This window comes from Pseudopodoces humilis, chromosome 27 (assembly GCF_049639895.1).
Source record: "Pseudopodoces humilis isolate 2021_Gansu_Grassland_sample_001 chromosome 27, ASM4963989v1, whole genome shotgun sequence".
Lineage (NCBI taxonomy): Eukaryota > Metazoa > Chordata > Aves > Passeriformes > Paridae > Pseudopodoces > Pseudopodoces humilis.
Genome location: NC_142226.1, coordinates 4,743,845 through 4,763,478, shown reverse-complemented (window position 1 = coordinate 4,763,478; position 19,634 = coordinate 4,743,845). Strand labels below are relative to the sequence as shown.

General features: G+C 54.6%; 3 protein-coding genes across 5 annotated transcripts; 1 reads left to right on the top strand and 2 right to left on the bottom strand.

Annotated features, from left to right (window-relative positions):
- Positions 1-1,387: 1,387 nt before the first annotated feature.
- NDUFS5 (NADH:ubiquinone oxidoreductase subunit S5) lies at positions 1,388-2,620 on the bottom strand. The gene is made up of 2 exons (XM_005529743.2): positions 2,288-2,620; positions 1,388-1,604 (listed from the first exon to the last, which is right to left on the bottom strand). Exons 1-2 carry the CDS (start codon positions 2,501-2,503, stop codon positions 1,500-1,502), a joined length of 321 nt encoding a protein of 106 aa, XP_005529800.1. The 5' UTR covers positions 2,504-2,620; the 3' UTR covers positions 1,388-1,499.
- A 1,168-nt stretch (positions 2,621-3,788) lies between these two features.
- Positions 3,789-9,447, bottom strand: AZIN2 (antizyme inhibitor 2). Of its 2 annotated transcripts, XM_014258425.2 has the most exons (11): positions 9,292-9,447; positions 9,017-9,130; positions 7,793-7,964; positions 7,544-7,717; positions 6,720-6,892; positions 5,871-6,002; positions 5,421-5,586; positions 5,136-5,298; positions 4,947-5,059; positions 4,584-4,798; positions 3,789-4,254 (listed from the first exon to the last, which is right to left on the bottom strand). In XM_014258425.2, the coding sequence occupies exons 3-11, from the start codon at positions 7,889-7,891 to the stop codon at positions 4,113-4,115; spliced, it is 1,377 nt and encodes a 458-aa protein (XP_014113900.2). In that variant the 5' UTR covers positions 7,892-7,964; positions 9,017-9,130; positions 9,292-9,447; the 3' UTR covers positions 3,789-4,112.
- Positions 9,448-11,061: 1,614 nt separating this feature from the next.
- AK2 (adenylate kinase 2) lies at positions 11,062-17,966 on the top strand. 2 transcript variants are annotated; one of them, XM_005529746.3, is made up of 7 exons: positions 11,085-11,211; positions 11,631-11,756; positions 13,506-13,616; positions 13,720-13,814; positions 14,380-14,452; positions 15,011-15,206; positions 17,151-17,966. In XM_005529746.3, exons 1-7 carry the CDS (start codon positions 11,098-11,100, stop codon positions 17,156-17,158), a joined length of 723 nt encoding a protein of 240 aa, XP_005529803.1. In that variant the 5' UTR covers positions 11,085-11,097; the 3' UTR covers positions 17,159-17,966. The 2 variants fall into 2 exon arrangements, with proteins under 2 accessions (XP_005529802.1, XP_005529803.1); XM_005529745.3 differs by lacking the exon at positions 17,151-17,966 and having other exon boundaries at positions 11,062-11,211; positions 15,011-16,061.
- The last annotated feature ends 1,668 nt before the right edge of the window (positions 17,967-19,634 follow it).

Below are 19,634 nucleotides of genomic sequence, written 5' to 3'. Positions count from 1 at the left end.
TGTTTCCCTCCTCAGAGCTCCTCCTTGCCCACTTTTACAGCTGGAATGTTGGGATCCATGGAGCACTGATATCCTGCTATCGGTTTTCCTCTGCTCAAATTCATCATGACCAGAGTTTACATATTTAAAGCAGCAACCAGAATCCCTGAGGATTATCAGTCTCCATCAGTTACTTCAAGGACAGCCAGGAATTAGCCAGGACCCAGACAGGATGGGGTCTTGGGTCAGTTATTCCTGCTTTAGGCAGGAAGTGGGGGGAAAAATATCAAAATTGATGCAAAAAAAAATTTTTAAAAGGACATTATTCCTAGAGTTATCTAAAACAGAGGGAACACACATGGCAGAGAGGGGATCAGGAGTGGCAAACAAAGGCAGACACAGGGAAGAGCCAGGCCTGGGTCATGGATGTGTTTCTGGGTCAGAGGATTTGAACCCAGACTGGGAATTTGGAGCTCTCCAGGGCCACCCTCCCCCAGTGCCACCCTGCCAGGGAGAATCGTGACTCAGCTGGAGCGCAGGGAATCCATCTGGGCCTGGGGGAAGGGAGAAAGCTTGGCCAGTGCTTGGGGAGGCTGCTTTGGGGAGAGCTGAGGGACAGGGGCTGGATGAGGAGCAGCAGAAATCTCAGCAAAAGCTCAAACCCTGCTGGGATGGCTCCTGAGAGACCAGATGTCCTGTGGAATCCAGGGAAGGCCTTCTGGAGGAAATAACGGAGCTCTCCTGCTTCAGATCCCTGCCCTGGACACCCTGGGGTGACTCAGAGCCCCCCAAACCAGCATCCAGCTGTGATCCTTCATATCCAAGGGCACAGCAATCCCAGGATCTGCCTGGAGTCAGGAATCCATGAGATTCCTCTCCAGGAGGGCTCCTGTGCCCACCATGGGATTCATGCCCCAGGAACAGCACAGATCCCTCTCTGGCCATGGCAGGGGTCTGGAATGTCCCTCCTGGAATGTCCCTGCCCCCGGAGGTCATGCTGGGCTCAGCCTTTGTCATCCCAGCAGAGGGATTTGCTGGGATCAGGAATCTCACAGCAAAGATCCAGCGTTAACTCTGCCACCAGCAGCATTAAAAACATGGATTAAAGCACAGAGCTGGCCACTCTCCACTTCCAGGGACTCACCTGCTTCAGCGCTGTTCCAAAACTGAGGGAATTTTCAGGGAATGGAAGGAAAAACTCTCCTTGGGAGGGACAAACCCCCTGGGCTGTGCCAGGGACTCCATGGATCCTGCTGGCATATGGGATTTCAAAGCCCCCAGTGAGGAAATCTGCCTCCCACGCGCTGAAAAGACAGCAGAGATCCCAAATCCATCCACTTCCACTCTGAATCCCTGTGGAAATGAAGTGTTTTTCCCCCAAAAAATAAAGACAAGACAGAGCCAAGGAGACATTCCAAAGGGATATTTACTGCCCGACCTGAGGTTGTTTCCCTCCAGCCACAGCAGGGCCCCTGCCCCGTGCTCTGGGGGTTTTCTTCCAAGAGGAATTCCAGTGGGAATCAAGGCCTGGGCTCCTCCTTGCCCATGTGGTAGTCGGGGGGTGTGTATTTCCCTTGCTTGATCATCCTGTCCCGCTGCTCCAAGATGATCCGGAGCCGTTGAGCCTGGCAGGGTCACAGAGGGGTCTCAGGGATCCCTCGGGGGGTCCCCAAGGCAGGTCCTGGCAACCCCACAGACATGGAACCCACACTAACCCCGCCCAGGGGCTCCTCGCTCAAGTTTGAGGCTCTTCTCAAAGACTTTGAGGCTCTCAGGATGTTCTGGATTGATATTTGGGTTTCCAGCCCAATTTTCTGACCAGGATTTTGTCCTGGATGTGGATGCTGCTGGAGAAGCGCTGGGGACAGGGAGGAAGCTCTGCTCGGCGCTGCCCCAAAACACGGAATGCTTCGGTTGGAACTAAAATCCCACCCAGCCCCACCTCCATGGGCAGGAACACTTTCCACTAATCAGGTTTCTCCAGCCTAGCCTGGAACACCTCCAGGAATGGGGCAGTCACAGCTCCTCGGGGTCCTGCAGCCACCGCAGCCCTCGGGGAAGGGGCTGCTGCAGGGCCAGACCCCCCCCCTCACACTGGGAATGACCAGGGTGCGCTCCCACCCCGGGCTGGAGTCCCCAAACCTCCCCCAGAGCGTGGCCAGGACCCTCTGCAGCCTCTCCCTACCCTGAGGCAGCACCTCGAGTCCCCTCAGCCCGGACCTGCTGCCCTCCGCTCTGTCAGGACCCTCCAGACCCCCGCGCCCCCCGTGTCCCCCCAAGGCCCCGCGGTGCTCCCCCGCTCACCCACCAGCTTGGTGCGCTTCATGCACTCCATGAAATCCTCGTACTCGAGCTGACACTCGCGCCGGGCGCGGGTCTGGCCCAGCCCGTGCCCGCACTCCACCCACTCGCGCTCGAAGGCGTGACAGACCGCGGCCTGGCCGTGCGGCTGCGGCATGCTCTGCCGCAACAGCCAGCTGTCCACATCGATGCCCAGCTTCTTCTGCAGTTCCCAGAACGGCATGGCTGCGCTCCTGTCGCGACACGAGCGCTGTCGCGCCGCCGACACCGCCGCCCCCCCTCACGGGCCCGCCGCCGTCCTTCACGGGCTTTTCGCGACGCTCCCGCCGTCAAGCGCAACCGATGTGGCGGCACGGCGGCACGCTTTACGGCTGGGAGGAGAACACGGGCAGAGCCCTCCCCGGTCCGCGCGCGTTATAGCGCCCCCTGGCGGCCACGGTGTTTAATGCTCTCCCAGCGCTCCCAGTGCCCTCCCAGCGCTCCCAGTACCCTCCCAGTGCCCTCCCACTGCCCTCCCAGTGCCCTCCCAGCGCTCCTAGTGCTCTCCCAGTGCTCATGTCATTCCTCTGTTCTCCTCCCAGTGCCCTCCCAGTGCTCCAATGTCCTCCCAGTGCTCCAATATCCTCCCAGTGCCTTCCCAGTGCCCCAGTGTCCTTCCTCTGTTCTCCTCCCAGTGTCCTCCCAGTGCCCCAGTGCCTTCCCAGTGCCCCAGTGCCTTCCCAGTGCCCTCCCAGTGTCCTTCCTCTGTTCTCCTCCCAGTGCCCCAGTGTCCTCCCAGTGCCTTCCCAGTGCCCCAGTGTTCTTCCTCTGTTCTCCTCCCAGTGCCTTCCCAGTGTCCTTCCTCTGTTCTCCTCCCAGTGCTCCAGTGTCTTCCCAATGCTCCCAGTGTCCTCCCAGTATAGTCCTCCCAATTCCCCAAGTGTCCTTCCAGTGCCCTCTCTGAGTCCCCAAGGCTGATCTGACCAATGCACCCTGCCCTCCCCAGTGCTCCCAGTGCCTCCATCTCAGTGTCACCCAGTGTCCCATTACTCCTAGTGCATCCCATTCCCATGATCCAGGGTCCTCCCAGTGCTCCCAGTTCTCCCAGTTCCTGCCCTTCAGGGTCTCACAGGGCTGTACCCAGGGCAGGAGCCTTGGTGAGGGCTGACGAGACCTCAGGAACCAGGGAGATGCCACAATGCCCAGGTCTTCTCCCCAGTGTCCCCCCAAAAACCTAAACACACCCCCTATTTCCGTGCCCTCCCAAAATCCCAGGGGTCCCTCTGGACACCTCAACAGCGTCAGGGTGAATGGCCCCACCTTCCCTAATGAGCAAAGCCTCATTAAATGCTGATTGCAGAGAGATTCTCCAGCACCTCTGGCACAGGGTGGGGAGGAAGAGCCGGGGGCTTCCTCACCTGACCCCTCAAGCCTCATTGGGCTACCAATTATCACCATCACTCCTAAACACAGAGCCCAAACCTGCCAAACCCCTTTGGGAGGCACGCACACTGCACAAGCTGGAGGAGCAGGATTTATGGGACAGGATTTACTTCCAGGTCCATGAGAACGGAGCAGGGCGATGCCAGCGGCAGGATGGCACCTTCCCCCTCCCTGGCACTGCCACGGGATCCTCCCCCTCTGGTGCCATCACTTCTGGTACTGCCATGGGACTTTTCCCACTGTGGTACCACTGTAGGGTTTTTATACCTCCAGTACCACTGTGGGACGTTTTCCCCTGGTGCTGCCATGGGATTTTTCCCATTCCAATACCATTATGGGACATTTCCCCTGCCAGTACCACCACAGGATCTCTCCCACCGTGGTTCCTTCTCCTCCAGTGCCAGCACTGCTCAGATGATGCCAGCTGGAGCGAAGACAGGGGTGACACAAAGTGTCTCTGCCATTTCCCAGCCGCAGGACAGGGGGGTGCAGAGGCTCTCACGATCCTCTTCTGTCTGGGGTGGCTTTCCCTGGAAGAGCTGGACAGCTTTCCTGCAAGTGGAGACACCCAAGAGGGAGCCAGGGGAACGAGCAGCCCCTTGAAAATGGGATGGGCTCAGGGAAGGGCACACTCCAGAGCTCTCCTGTCCCCAAGAACAACAGCCAGAGGTGAGCTTGGCTCTCTTTTCTCCAGCAAAAAACTGGCTCAAGTTTGATAATATTAAAAAAATACGATTTTTGCCTCTGAGGCCATGATTTTACCCTGAATTTCCACATTCTGGAACTCATATTTCCCCCTCTCCCTTGGGCCAAGAGCCCATGTGGAAGAGAAGCCAGCACCTCTCACAGCATCCTGCCCTCTCACCCTGCCCATCTCTTACCAGGCCATGCGGGACATGGCGTAGGTGACGTGTGGCTGGGGACCCCCCGTGAGCAGGGGTGATGTTGGCATGGTGTAGGCTCCCATGTTCCCAAAAACCAGCCAGTCCCCCACGTGCAGCTGGGGCAGCTCCAGCCCGTCGGCGATGCGATCCTCGGCGTGACCCGGCGGGCCCCGGAGGCTGCTGCTGTGCCAGGGGTGCTCTGGGCAGGGTCTCTGTGGGAAAAACACGGAGCAGACACAGGGATGAGGATGTCCCGGTGGCACGGTGACCTCAGAAGCTCAAGGACTGGGTGCAGCTGGGTGTTGGCTGAGGTGATGCCACCCAATGTGAGGGACACCCCAGGACAGGTGAGCCCCTCACCTTGTGCAGCCGAGGCCTGGGGCAGGGGCTGTCGAACAGGAGGCAGCTGAAGGCGCCGTAGATGCCGTCACTGAGGTGATACACCAGGTTCTTCTTGCTGCCACACTCTTCCTCTGGGAAGAGAAGTTGTTCTCTGAGGGCTCAGGGGAGCTCGGGGACACGGGGGACACATCCTGCTGTCACACCTACCGTCAGAGCCAGGCTGCTCCATGGGGATCTCCTCCAAGGCAGTGATGCTGACAGCCAAGGTGAAGGCAGAGGTGACGTAGTAACGCCCAGGCCTGGCAACAATGTCCACCCCGCTGCCCTCGGGGAAGTACAAATCCAAGGCAGAGTTTATCCCCACAGCCATCTGGGAGGGAAGAAAATGAACCTTCCTCTTGGTTAGCTGGGAACTCTGCAGGGAGCCAGACCTGGGGAGAGCTCCCAAGCTCATTCTCTGCCTGCTGGGAGCGGGTGTTGGGAGGTTTGTACCTCTTCCAGCAGGGCTGTGGTGTCCTCGGTGCCGGGGAACCCCCCCCCGATGTCCAGGAGGTGCATGTGGTGTCCCAGCTCCGTGCCCACGTCAAACACCAGCTGTGCTGTGGCCACAGCCTGGGCCAAGGCCTGCGGCTCCAGCACACGGCTCCCGAGGTGGAAGCTGAGGGCACAGACCCCGTCTCAGCAGGGTTTGATCATCCCCAGAGCATAGGGGACACGGCACTGGGATTGTCACTCGCTGGGGGCAGCGTCCCACACACCATCCAGAGCCCCACAGAGCCTTTCTCAGGGTCAGACCTGCCCCAAATATTGGTCCCAACAAGGTCAAATCCCTGCCTTCACCTCACTCCCAAGCACAACTGCGTTGTTCCAGCAGGGCAGAGCTGCCCAGATCCCAATCCAGAGGGGATGAGCACCCCTATGGAAGAAGGCCCACGGCTGTACCTGATGCCAACAACCTCCACAGCCTGTTCCTTCGCTGTCTCCAGCAGGTGACGGCAGGATTTCAGCGTGGTCCCAAAAGTCATGCTCGGGTGGGCACAAGGGATGGAGTCAGCAGTGATCCCCAGCAACATCCTGCACCACAAAGCCACACTGTGCTGAGGGGTCTTGGAATAACGGGATCATGTAAGGAAAAGCCTTTGAGGGCTGGAAAAGCCCTCAAAGATCCCTGAGTCCAAATATTTACCCCAAGTCCAGCACTAAATCATGTCCCTGAGCACCACATCTGCAAGTTTTTCACATGTTTCCAGAGATGATGATCCCTTTCCTGGGCAGCCTGTTCCACTGCCTGATCACCCCTTCAGTGATCAAATTTTTCCCCATATCCAATCTAAAAATCTAAAATCTAAAATCTGAAATCTGAAACCTAAAATCTAAAATCTAAAATCTATAATCTAAAAAAATCGAAAATCTAAAAAAAATCTAAAAAAATCTAAAATCTACAAATCTACAATCTATAATTTAAAATCTAAAATCTAAAATCTAAAAAAATCTAAAATCTAAAATCTAAAATCTACAAATCTAAAATTTAAAAAAAAATCTAAAATCTAAAAAAAATCTAAAAAATCTAAAAAAATCCAAAAAAAATCTAAAAAAATCTAAAATCTAAAATCTAAAATCTAAGATCTAAAATTTAAACTTCCCTTGGCACAGCTTGAGGCCATTTCCTCTCATCCTATCGCTTGAGAGAAGACACCAACACCAACCTTGTATGACCTCCTCTCGCCCCCCACAGCCCCTTGCCCATCCCCTCCTCCAGCACCCACGCTGGTGGCACTGCCAGACACCCACCTGGCCCGGGGGTGGCTCCTGGCCACCTTGCTCAGCTCCACCTCGTTGTCAAAGGCCATCAGCCTCACGCCGTGGCTGGCCGCGTACCTGATGTGAGCGACCTGCTTGCAGGGGCTGCTGTAGAAGATCCTGTCAGCTGGGACCCCAAGGTTTTGAACACGGGTGATCTCTGCCTGCAGGGAGAAGGAGACATGTGCAGCAGGTCCCCAGGAGATGGGTGTGCACCAGCCACCAGCTCTGGGTCTTGGCCTGCTTGCAGTGCTGAGGAGGGCAAAGCGCCAGCCTTGCAGCCTGGGCTTTTCCAGGGAAAAGATACCAGAGCTCAAAGGGATCACAGTGGACTTTGTCCTGGCATGGACAGGTTTAAAAACACCATGAGAATGGGAGAAGAAACAAGTGGGGTTAGCAGGCCTGGGGCTGACCCCTACTCTGAGCTGTGACAACTCCTGTACTTTCTCCTCCTGGAAACACATCCTATTTAATTACATAAAAATAAGTGATTTAATTTTAGCTCCTCCCTGGAAATCTGACTGTTGCAAATGACAAGCAGGAAGGAGCAAAAAGCTTTAGGCTCAGCCCTAAGGACACCAAGAGTTGGCCAGCTGTGGCAGTGGCACCCCAGGGATGTGCTGAGCCACCAGGCAGGACAGCAGCTCCGGGGCCGGGAATGTCAGCCAAAGGGGACAAGGATTTCTGGGCTGTGACAGCAGAGGGAGACTCCTGCCCCTGTAAATGTCACCTAGAGCAGAGACTGAGGAAATGAGGGTGAGCTCTGCCACTCCCCCACAAACATTTCCCCTGGAGCTGTCCTCCCACAGTCCTACCTTGTTGGCGCAGGCAAATCCTGCCCCCAGCTCTGCCAGCAGCCGAATCACCCCTTCGCTGCCGTTGCATTTAACTGGGAAATAGGGTTTCACTCGGGGCAAGGCCTTCAGGAAACACAGGTGTTTCTTCACGATGTCCCCAAGGTCTGCCACGAAGAAGGCCTGCTGGTCGCTCTAGGAGACAGCTGAAGTGAGCAGCAGCTCCAGAAGAGCCTTTTCCAAAGGCAGCAGCAGAGCATCAGCCCTCACCTCTTGGCACAGCTCCCCCAGGAGGTTCTCCAGGAGGTCTCGGGTGGTGAAGCCCTCCTCCACCATCAGGAAGTTGGATTCGTTCAAGTACCCGTTCATGGTCTGGTGTTCTGGGTGTGCTGATGCTCGTTTAAAGCCTCTTGGATTAGGGGATGGATTCTAATGAGACACACTTTTAAAAGAAAAGGAATATTAGAGGAAGGGTCCAGAAGCTCCATCATCATGGACCACCCAGCCCACAGCCCGGGGTGCCTCTGGATAGAGCTCTGTGCTGCTCTGCTCCAAACCAGCAGCTCAGCAGAGCCCTGCTGCGGGTTACAGCATCTTCCCCGGGGGAGGAGACACATTTCTCTGCAGTTCAGAGCTCTGTTTTGGCACACAGCAGCCTTGTCTCCATCAGCAGGCACCAGCACAGTCAACAACAAAGCCACAAAAAGCAGAGATCCCTTTCTAGGCCAGGACAGGCCCCTTCACGTTCTGGAATGCAGCTGGATGTTCTATCTGTTCAATGAGGTGAACATCCCGTGTGGATCCCAAATAGCTGAAGTCTCCTGGACCCACTTTCCCAGGGGAAAGCCTGAGGACAAGGGAGGCACAGCACAGGCCACTCACTGACACCATTCAACCTCAGGACAACCTGGATCTGTGCTGTGGATGCAGTTCCACGGCTCTCCCGTGACACACGGTGTGGAACAAGGGTACAATTCAGCAGCACTGAGTTTTCTGGCTCATCCTAGCAGAGCTTTAGCTTTGAGCTCTCACCCTTAGCTGGATCCAGCCTGGCCCATAATCCAGGGAACTGAAGAGCTAGCAGGGAACATTTCCACCCCAATAACCCAGGCCTAGCTCCAGGGCTCTTCCAGGAGCATGATCTCTCTGATTTGAAGTGAGCAGGAGGCAGAGGTTTCATTTCTTGGAGCTTCCCCACAGAGACCTCCTGACAGCATTCCAGGGGGCACTGGGAGAAAGACCACACTGACCCTGGATGTTGTAATGCATTGAGCAAGCACCACCAGCCAATTCCAGAGACGGGGAATGGTATAAAAAAAAATGTTTTGAAGCTCTTACAGTTTCATAACCAGGAAAGAAGAGCAGCTCCTCCAGCTTTACCCTTCACTCCACATCACCAAACAGCACCCAGCCCACACTGGTCAGGCACAGAAGGGATGGAATGGGTCACTCCTGTCAGAACTCATGCCCCAGCCTCGGACATGCCCTCCTTACCACAGTCCAGTTGTCTCTCCCAGGTGCCCTGGTGTGCTGTCAGGGGGGCTCCCCGAGGAATGCCGAGCTCCTGCAGCAGCCCGAGGTGTAGCTCTGCCTGGGGGTCCAGGCTCTCTGGGGAGAAGCAGTTCAGGGATTTAAAGAGGGAGAAGCACTGACAGCACAATGCCCTTCACCCCCATCCCCAAATTCAGCAACCACAGGCCCTTTACAGCTCCCTTCTCACCGTGCCAGGCAAAACAGCTCTCCCACAGCCCTCCTCAAAGCCCCCTTACCTCAGAAGGCATTTAAATAGATTTTGCCATGGATCTCCCAAGAGAATGAACCGGCCCCAGGGCCAGCTGTTTGTCCTGCCCCAGCTCCCTGCCTGCCCTGAGCCCCTGCAGAGGATGGGGGGGCTCTGCACCCCTTCTCTTCCAGCACTACCTCCCTGCTCTGCCTCCCAACTGTAGCCGTGACAACCAAATCCAGCCACCCCATTGGCTGAGCCGCCTCCGAGCATCCTTCATCCCTTTTGGAGAACGCTCCCCCTCCTCGCCCACCCTTTCCCAAGGCTGGGGCTGCCCCCTGCAGTCACTCCGGGCTGGCACCGAGTCCCCGCAGCTCATCCCCAGCCTGGCAGCCCAGCCCCGCTTCCCGCGGCTGCGCAACCTGCGGGGGAAAGAGAGCCCGAAATACCTCAGAAATGCTGCTGCCAGGGAAACCAGGCTTCCTGAAGATTAAAGGCTGAGTGGTGTTTGGCTGGGACTCCGGAGAGAGGGAGGTAGTTGGGAAGATGTCAGGGACTGATGCTGCCTTTGCTGAGCTGCTGCTGGTTTTGGTGGGTGCCTCAGCAGCAGATCCAGCTCTGCCATCAATGCAGCTGCTCTGTCTGATCCGTGAGACCTGGATCTCAGAAATGGTGCCACAAATGAGATGGGCTCAGCAGGGATTTTTTAACTCTTGTTAAACGTGCAGGTCCCTCTCTGGTGTTGCTGAGGAGCCAATGTTCTGTCTGTGGAGGGGTGGCTGTCCCCACTGGGCAGGGAGTGAAAAGGACTGACTTAGCCTGGGTTTCTGTATTCAACACTGTGGTCTTGGCTTTGCCACAGACTCCCCTGGCAACCAGGGCCAAGGAAGCTCTTGTCTGCTGTGAGATCCTGGCTGGTTTTGCCTGTGATCTGGCCCATCACCAGCACTGGACTGTGCTGTGTGGGATGTGGGGATCATGCAGAAAGGCTGGGAGAGCAGAGCCCTGCAGTCCCTCCTGGATGCACTGGGCAATGTTGTGATGCACAGCCCACGCAGAGCAGGGCACTGAGCCCATCCCACACAGCGCCAGGGCAAGCACAGCTCAAAATCACAGAATCAATTAGGTTCAAAAAAATCTTTGAGATCACGAAGTCCAGCTGTGACTGGACACCACTGTGTTAACTGGACCACAGCACCAAGTGCCACGTCCAGTCTTTCCTTAAACACTTCCAGGGGTGGTGACTCCACCACGTCCCCGGGCAGCCCATTCCAATGTCTAATCTTCCTGTGAAGAAATTCTTCCTAATGTCCAACCTAAACCTCCCCTTGCGCAGCTCTCCCCTTTCCTCTTGTCCTGTCACTAGCTGCCTGGGACAGAAGCCCTACCCCAACCCAACGTGGCTCCAAATTCCTTCAGGTAGATACAAAGAGTGATAAGGTCACCCCTGAACCTCCTTTTCTCCCGGCTCAGCTGCCCCAGCTCCCTCAGCCGCTCCTCATCAGACTTGTACTCCACCCTCGTTGCCCATCTCTGGCCATATTCCAGCAACTCAGTGTCCTTCTCGAACTGAGTGACCCAGAACTGGACGCAGCACTCGAGGCGCGGCCTCAGCAGCGCCCGGGACTTGGGGACAGTTCGGGGCAAGCGCGGCGACACCGAGCGACCCACGTGGCGCAGCAAAGCCCCGCCCACCGAGGTCTGACCACGCCCACTTCCGACATAACCCCGCCCACTCAAGGTGAAACGCGCGCGGGCGCTCGCCTATTCCCGCTCCTCATTTGCATAACCCCGCCCACCGACGCTGTCCCCGCCCACTAGGCCGGGCCCGGGCGCGCAGTCGGCGGCGGCCATGGCTCCGAGCGCGCAGGCCGGGAGCGGCCGCGGGCAGGCCCCGGCCGCGGGGATCCGCCACGGCATCCGCGCCGTGCTGCTGGGCCCGCCCGGCGCGGGCAAGGGCACGCAGGTGAGGGCGATGCGGGCGGGAGCGGCCGGCGGGAGCGGCCCGCCCGGCCTTCCCCAGTGGCGGCAGTCAGCGGGTGACCCCCGCGCGGAGGGACGCGGGTGTCCCGCCTTCCGTCGCCCGCGGAGGAACCGGGCGGTGCGCTGTGTTCGTGTGGCCCCGGGGCTCCCTTCCACGGGGGCTCGCTCGTATCCCGCCTCCGGGGGCCCGCTCGCCGGGGCTCTTTGTCCCGGGTCCCTTTGTCCCGGGCTAGGGCCGGCCGCGGGGAGCCGGTATCGCTGAGCACCGGGGCTCTGTGCCGGGCCCTGCCACGTGCTGCCCGCTCAACGACTGTCCCCCTGCCGCGAGACGGGGACAAGGCCCCGCCGGGGTGGGGATCCTCCGTCTCCCAGGTCCCATGTCACCTCTGTCCTCTTCTGCAGGCGCCGAAGCTGGCCGAGACCTACTGCGTGTGCCACCTGGCTACCGGTGACATGCTGCGGGCCATGGTGGCCTCGGGCTCCGAGCTGGGCAAGCGGCTCAAGGAAACGATGGATTCGGGGAAGCTGGTGGGTCGTGGGGAATGTGCTGGGAGGGGACATGGGTTGGCAGCACCTGGAATGAGAGCAAACAAAATCCACCTCCTAATTAGAATTCTCTAATTAGTGTAGGAAGGCAGATTGCAGGGTGAAGGTAGGGATGGGTCTCACTCTGCAGGAGAAGCATCATACACAAACATCCTCCCTCTTCAAACTTACTGTTGCTTACCAGCAGCCTGTGGCCCTGGGTTGTTTTTATCTTTTAGGGGGTGCAGTCTGGCTGGCACTTTTCTGGCTCCTGAACACTGAGGTGGCAGTGTATCCTTGGATCTGCAGGACATTACAGCTTTGTGGCTCCTGTGTTTCTTCACATGATACCTGATATCCAGGTATCACTTCACAGGGTTCATCTGCATCCCAGCTCTTGCATAAGCTCGATTCACCTGTTGAAAATAAACCTAAAGGTGTTGCTGTGGTAGTTGTAGCAGCTGCTGTGTGAGAGAGACACTTTGGATCCCCAAAAGACATAAATTAGAATCTCTGACATTCATTTTCTGAGGGTCCCATTATCTCATCCTAATGACTGAAATATCTCAGGGAAGCTCGAGGGACCACAAATTGCAGTGCCTTGCCCCAGTGTGGGGCAGATCTTGAGCATCAGCACAGCTGCCACAGGCTCGTAACACCCCGGGGAGAATCTGCACGCCCCAGTTGGGGAGAGCAGCCTTATCTCACTTCTGCTCAGAGCTCGTTGCAACACTGAGCCTGCAATACCCAGCTGGTTATGAAAGATAGGGATGTTATCTGGCCAGGCTGGTGGTATCTGCCACGTGTGTGTGTGTGTGGCAGGCAGCTCCAGGCTGCTCCACGGGCACATCCCGCAGCTCTGTGATAACTCAGCTGGGAGCACAGCAACATTTCAGCATGGGGTTTGTGCTCAGGACCTTTTTTCCTCCAGAAGGTGTAATCAGGAAGGCACAGAAATGACTGGCTGCTTATCCCCCCACTCCCTGCCTGCAGGGATGTTGTTTGTGTGTTGTGACAGCCTGGTCCCAAATCCTGCTGGGTCCCAGCTGTGTGTGCTGGAGAAAACAGTGCTGCTGAGAGCTGCTCCCAAATAAACAGCTATTGTTGGGGCTGCAGCATCTGTGAGTGCTGCAGTGTGGAAAAGGTACTAATCCCAGTGGTATGCCCAGATTGTTAGATGGGAACTACCCAGTGAAGCCAGAGCTTGTCAGCAACTATTGGGCTTTTACCTTCCTACGAGGTTTATGGGAGTCAATGAGCAACTCGCCCGCTCTGCCCTTCCTGCCCAGGCCTGCCTCCCCAGGGGGATGTGTAGGTGAAGGTACAAAGTAACAGGAAATCAAGGTTGTGTTGATATTTTGTATTGTAGTTTGGATTTTTTTAAGAAAATAATCTAATGAGTTTGAGCTGACAGTGTTCCTTTCAATACAGCAACCTTTGTAACAGTGAGGTTACAGTGCTGGTCCAAGTCCCTGCTCAGGCTGGAGAGTCCCTGGAGTGAAATGTGGCATTGCCCATGTTCTGGTGTTGCAGGGAGTGCTGCGCTGATCTGGGCAGGTCTGAACAGGCAGCCTGAGCATTGACATGAATCATAGAATCACTGTCCTTCATTGGAAGGACACATTAATTATCAAGCCCAACCCTTGGCCTTGCACAGGACAACTCCAAAAATCCCCCCCTATCTACAAGGGCAGCAGCTGTGTGTAAATTCGGGGTGTCCTTCCTGACAACATACCTGTCTCATCTCTGCAGGTGAGTGATGAGATGGTGGTGGAGCTGATTGAGAACAACCTGGACTCCCCTCCCTGCAAGAATGGGTTCCTCCTGGACGGCTTCCCACGCACGGTGAAACAGGCGGAGATGGTACGGGAGCCCCTGCTCGGGGGGCTGCTCCAGCACCTCCTTCCCTCAAAACCAGGGGTCCCTGCTCCCTCAGCCCCTCTGAGGTGGGTGTTTGCTGTTGCAGCTGGATGAGCTCCTGGAGAAAAGGAGAGAGAAGCTTGACTCCGTCATTGAGTTCAGCATCCCTGACTCCTTGCTGATCCGGAGGATCACTGGACGGTAATCCTTCTCTCCTAGTGCTTGGGTTGGGATTTCCTAGTCTATGGAAGAGCATCCTAATTTCAGATCCCTGGTTGTCCTCCTGATGCTTAGGGCTGGCAGTGATGCTGGTTTCTGCCCTGATCCCTTGCCTGTTCTCCTGTGCCTGGGCCATCCTTGAGCAGAGCCCCTTCCTTGCCCTATAAATCGGGGATTTCTATAGAAAATCTCAGCTCACACTTTAAGTTCCTCCTTCTCCAAAGCTTTTAGTGCTCCCTTGCACAGGACACTGAATACATTTGGACACCAGTAAACTTCCTGCAGGGTCAGGAGTGTGTTCTCTTGCACTGTTGTCCAGACCCCTTTCCCAGCAGAGCAGGAAGTAAAACTCCCCTTCTCCATCTCCCAGCGCAGCTGCTTTTCCAAACTGAAGAGGTCCTTGGTACAGAAATAACTGGAGAGAATTTTCTTACAAGTGAAAGGCTAATGGTGTTGCTGTGGCAGATGTTTCTGTGCTGATGAGTGGCAGGTTCAGGAGATCTTGTCCTGACCAGGCTGCTTTGCTGACACTTCTTTTCTGTCTCAGGCTGATTCACCCAGCGAGTGGCCGCTCGTATCACGAGGAGTTCAGACCCCCGAAAGAGCACATGAAGGACGATGTATGTGAGCTCCCAAGGCCGCAGCTTCCCTTGCTTTGGGTTTAGCTGATGCTTTGCAGTGTCTCCCTGGAAAAACTCATTTCTTTCCTTCTCTTGTACCTTCTGGGGAGCGTGGGGAGCTGCTTGGGCAGCCTGAGCCGACGGCACTGCAGGGAGCGAGGCCTGGAGGGATGAATGGATGGATGGATGAAGGGCATGGATGGATGAAGGGCTGGTCCAGGCTCTGCCATCCTCAGAACTTGTTGGACTCTGTCCACAGCTCAAGTTGGCGGTGGGTTGTGACTGGTTTCCATCCTGGGGAGCAGCTGTAGCTGGTGCCTGGTCTCGAGGTTCCTTTTAGCAAGCAGAGTGGTGTGTGGGGAAAAGGACCACGGTGCTGAGCCCTTCTCTCTTCAGTGACTGCTCTGGGACTTGTTCTGGCTGCCTGGGGTTCACTCCATCTCCCCCACACACCTGGGGTCTCCTCTGCAGCTCTGCCTTGCAGGAGGGGAGCAGGGAGAGAAGGGGGGAGCATCCCAGGCTGCAGCTCGCTGGAGATTGTCCCCTTGCTTCTCCCAGGTCACTGGAGAGCCCCTGATCCGCCGCTCTGACGATAACGAAACGGCCCTGAGAACCCGGCTGAAGGCCTATCACACCCAGACCTCCCCCCTGGTGTCCTACTACAGCAAGAGAGGGATCCATACAGCCGTGGATGCCTCCCAGTCTCCCGACGTGGTGTTTGCCAGCATCCTGGCAGCCTTCACGAAAGCAACATGTAAAGACCTGGTTATGTTCATTTAAGGCTCCGTCCCAGGATGGGGCTCTCCTTTTTTTTTCCTCTCTCTTTCTCTGTCTCTGTCTCTCTGGGTCCAAGGAGGGTAAGAGCTGAGCAAAGTAGAAGGGGAAGGGATGATGCAGTCCAAGGCAGGGGTGTGCTAATTCTCTGATTAAACGAGCATTTAACGGTCTCTTATGTCGCTGTATGTCAGAATCAGTCTGTGTGTGGATGTTGGGATTTTGGCCTCTAGAGGCCGCAGCGAGCCCAGCTTCCAGCTGCCCAAAATGGGCTCTGCACTCCTTTGGGTGAAAAAGCTTTTGTTTCATCCTAGAAATGCACCTCCCTGGAAGGAACTGTACTTCCAGCTCCTCCTGGCTACCCCACAGAGAAGGTTGGGGAGTTGGGGGAAGGATTTCACAGGAGATGTGAAGCTGCAGGATTGAAAGCTGGGGTTGCTCTGTGTGTGTTGCTGTGGGAGCAGCCTGGGAGGGACAGCCTGGCTGCTTCTCGGGGCTGGGTGATGATTTCTTCTCTTTGTATGTGTTTTATTCTCTCTGGGGTTCTGTTCTGATGGCACTTGGGGGTCAGAAAGACGGTGGGGGTTTCAACCTTTATTTATTTGTGGGATTTATAGCAAATTGGTGAGATGCTTCTTGCTCTTTTTAATGTGAAATCTGTGATCAGAGTCTGACAGCAGTTACTGTGTGGCAGGTTGGGATGTCCTGAGGATAAGAAAAGGACTTGGGTTTTATCTCTTCACTCTTGCCTTGGTTTTGACCAAGGAGAGGAAGATGTGTTGAGCTTCTCCTGATCCCAAAGTCTAAATATAATAAAGCCTTATTGCAAAACAAATGATTTCTCAAGGCTCGAGAGACCGTGTTATTAACCACTGGCTCCACGTGCCCTTGAGCTAACGACCTTTGTTATGAGCTCATGGAAATGTTCCTGTTTCTTGAGCAAATGCAGCACCTCCGTCAGGCTGTGTTTGAGGACACTGTGTGTGCTCAGTGCCTCGGCCTTTCCAGGGCATTGTGCTGCTGTGTGGTGACACTGCAGGGCTGGCACTGGCCTTTGGCCGTGAGGGATTCCAGCCCTTCCTAGAGGACCCTGCTGTAAATATGGATTGGCTCAGATGAAACTTTGTCCTTTGGCATTCCATGTGTGTTTACTGATTGTGTTATTGAGTATCCTCCTCTCTCTCAGGATGGCCCACTCCATCCTGTGCACTGAGCTGCTGTGAGCTCTGTGGCCAGAGCAGATGTTTAATCCTCAGGAATCCCTTGCTCTTTTCCTTGATAATTTCTCTTTTGCCTGACAATCCCCTCTCTGTCCTCATACATCCTTTCCAGGCACAGAACCTCTTCCCTTCCAGCAAACTGGAAATAACACTGGGAACCAAAAGCAGTGGACTTGTTGCTCTAGAAAGCACATGACTGAGGACAAAGGCTCTGACAGTAAACAGGGCTGGTTTTGCCAGCAGCCTGTGGTCCCCTGGGATTCCCAGACGGCCCTTGCTCTGTCTCTGTTTTTTTTGTGGAAGGGTAACCTGGACCTGGCATGCTGGGAGGTCGGGATAGCATTTAGGATGGGACTGGTGTGCCCCAGGGAGTGGGAAAGCGTGGGTCACAACTGCCCTGGCATCTTGGTTGATTAAAGAAGTTGTGTGGAATCAGCTTTTATTTTGAGAGAGTCAAAGTGCAGCCCCCTACACTCTGGGAAGGGGCCAGTTGGCATTCCTGGATTTGGTCAAGGTTTTATTCTACAGCAAGAGCAAGACGTTCTCCCACTCTCCATTCCTTTCCTCCCTTGTGCTCGCTTCACATCCAGCTCACCAGCCTTTTTTTCTTTTCTTTTTTTTTTTTTGCCATAAACCATGCTTAATTTTGTTTGTTTGTTTTTCCCTAAATATTTTTTTTCTCTCTCTGTTCCCATTTATTCCAGCTGAGTGACTCCATCAAGCAGATGAGACACCACCAAATGCTGCACACTCTGCTACATCACCCATTGCAGCCCTTCCCTGGGTGCAGGGAGGGCAGCTGGGAGGGGGGGTATGATTGATGGAAGGGGGGGGAAGGAGGTGGTAAACAAGGGGTTGGGGGGCTGATTTGGTTGGGTTTTGGTTGGATTTCTTATTTGGCAGAATAATTGTGAAGAGGAGGTGGTCTTAGAAATCATGGTTGTGGAGGCAAAACAATTGTGGAGAGGGAAACATATTTCAGAGATCAGCTGCAGGTCCTTGACCTGTTGGAGGGCAAGGCTAGATGTTATTCCAGGCTTCTCCGGGACTTTCAGGGCTTGTCTCATGGGCTCTTGGTACTTTGAGGCCACTGAAAGGTTTGCTGTGATTTTTTTCTGAAGTTATTTCCTATCAGCGAGGACCAAAACGAACAAATGATTCATCGTGTCTGAAATGGAAAAGAAAAAGAGATGCTGTGGTCTTTTCCTGGAAGTTTTGTTTTTCTTGTTCTGCTGCATTCCTAAACCCTGGCATAGAGACTTCTCAAGGATTCTCTGCTGCTGAACAGAGGGGTCGTGGCTCTAGTCCAAACCTGCCTTACTTGGGAGTGGGGTGGCTTTTCTGTGATCATGACAAAGCTGGAATTCACACAATGCTAAAGAAATGCAAAAGAGACTTTTCTTAATTGCCTGCAAAAATAACACTTAATTGGGGGTGGTTTTTTTTGCATTTCTTTTTAGATCAAATGGTGCCTTGTCTAACCTCTGAATCAATAATAAAATAACCCCTTTACATTTGTATCTGGTGCTGTGTCCTCTTTGACCTGCAGACAGTGTGGAGGATGAGGAGGCAGATGACAGCATCAACTAACAATTGAGCTGGGTGGATCCTGGGGCCTGATCCTATCTCAAGGATGTTCTGTGCAGCTGGGAATGTGGCTTGTAATTCCTTTTATCTCTTCTCCTTGCTGAGTGTGTCCAATGCTTTAGATCACCATAGCAATGGTGGTTTTTTGCTGCTTCTCTCTCTTCCTGTGTGACGCTGAAAGCATCGAGCTCCTGTGTATCCTCTCTGTCCAGAGCTCCTTGCAGTATTTTAACTGATGTAGTCCCTGTTTTTCCTTCTCCCTTTGAATCTCCAGTGTGTGGAGGAGCTGATGTTACTTCCTTCTCTCCTCCTGCAGCAATTGGAAGTCACCATTGTGTCTTCTGTTTCTGCCTTTCATACTTGGCTGCATCCCTCCCTCTCTCTAAATTCACAGGGGAAAATCTGTCCTAATGCAGGGAACGAGAGCATTTCCTGGCCTCCCTTTCTCCTGCCTCCACAGGGATTCTGACCCTCTGGGGTGTTCCAGAGGAGGCTGTTCCTGATGGACCGATGGAGGTTTGTTGTTTATCCACGGTTCTTGCAGCCCTGCTTGTGTTCAGGCAGCAGAAAGGGTTGGGCTGCATGTACCCATTTCCTGCAGAAATTACTGGTTTTCCAGCATAATTGGGCTCTCCTGCTCCTCCGCCATTCTGTCTCTGTGCTCAGGTGTTTTCATTACCTCTCTGTACCTCCCATTACCATTCCTGTGCCTCTCTGGCCTTTGTGGTGTTCTTTCCTTGTTCCTTTTGATGGTGGATGTTAAACTGTGCTCTTCCTCCTCTGGGATTGTGTCCTGCTCCTTGCCTGCTGTTGTTTTAAAAACCTGTTCTGCCTGCTTCTCCTGGCTTTCTGGTCTGTGGGATGGAGGAGTCTTGCCTCCTCTGAGCTGGGCTGCCTCTGTTTGATCCTCACCTGAGTGTGGAGCGTGAAATGGATTGTTGGGGAGCTGTGGGGGGGAGGCTGCAGTGGGGAGTCTGTGAGCTCAAGCCTGGATCCTCTGGAGCTGGATCTGTGCTGTGACCTGTCTCTCTCAGGCTGACCTTGAATGTTTTCCACAGCACACGATGCTCTGCAGGTGCTGTAAAATCCTTCTGCTCAACCATTTCGTTCCAGCAAGCTGCTTATCAGGCACTCTTTTGAAAACTGTGTTCATATTTCATACACACAATTATTCAGCAACTATAAAAGGGGAAAATTCCTATTTATAGCACAAGGACCAGCATCAAATAGGACACTGAATTCTCACTGATAGAGGAAGTGACCTGTTCTCTAATGCAGCAATATTTCTGCTGAAAAGAAACAGCATCTTGAATGGGGGGAGGGATGAAAGCCCTGGGCCATCTCTTTCCATTAAAAATGTGCTGCAGTCCTAAAAATGTATCTGTCCTTCTCCCTTCCCAATGAAACCATTGGCGACAGGCATTGCAGGAAAACCTTTCACTGTGGGTTTGTGGTTAGGGGTAATGAGCCTACCGACTCCTGATGGTCTGCTTTGGAGCTGGTCTTGAGTTTCTGATCAATAACCTGATCTCTGACCTTGATGTGGGGGCGAGGAGAAGCCACTCCAAAGATGTCTGTGGGGAGTTTGTGCCATCACGATG

What these genes read in the sequence shown, in the direction of transcription:
- AZIN2 (XM_014258425.2), bottom strand. Translation starts at nt 7,891, where the DNA reads ATGAACGGGTACTTGAACGAATCCAACTTCCTGATGGTGGAGGAGGGC. An exon ending in GTGGAGGTTGTTGGCATCAG is followed by an intron (nt 5,587 to 5,870) that starts GTACAGCCGTGG and finishes CTGTGCCCTCAG; the next exon opens with CTTCCACCTCGGGAGCCGTG. An exon ending in GCCATGTCCCGCATGGCCTG is followed by an intron (nt 4,255 to 4,583) that starts GTAAGAGATGGG and finishes CTCCACTTGCAG; the next exon opens with GAAAGCTGTCCAGCTCTTCC.
- NDUFS5 (XM_005529743.2), bottom strand. Translation starts at nt 2,503, where the DNA reads ATGCCGTTCTGGGAACTGCAGAAGAAGCTGGGCATCGATGTGGACAGC. An exon ending in GCATGAAGCGCACCAAGCTG is followed by an intron (nt 1,605 to 2,287) that starts GTGGGTGAGCGG and finishes TGACCCTGCCAG; the next exon opens with GCTCAACGGCTCCGGATCAT.
- AK2 (XM_005529745.3), top strand. Translation starts at nt 11,098, where the DNA reads ATGGCTCCGAGCGCGCAGGCCGGGAGCGGCCGCGGGCAGGCCCCGGCC. An exon ending in CGATGGATTCGGGGAAGCTG is followed by an intron (nt 11,757 to 13,505) that starts GTGGGTCGTGGG and finishes TCATCTCTGCAG; the next exon opens with GTGAGTGATGAGATGGTGGT. An exon ending in AAGAGCACATGAAGGACGAT is followed by an intron (nt 14,453 to 15,010) that starts GTATGTGAGCTC and finishes TGCTTCTCCCAG; the next exon opens with GTCACTGGAGAGCCCCTGAT.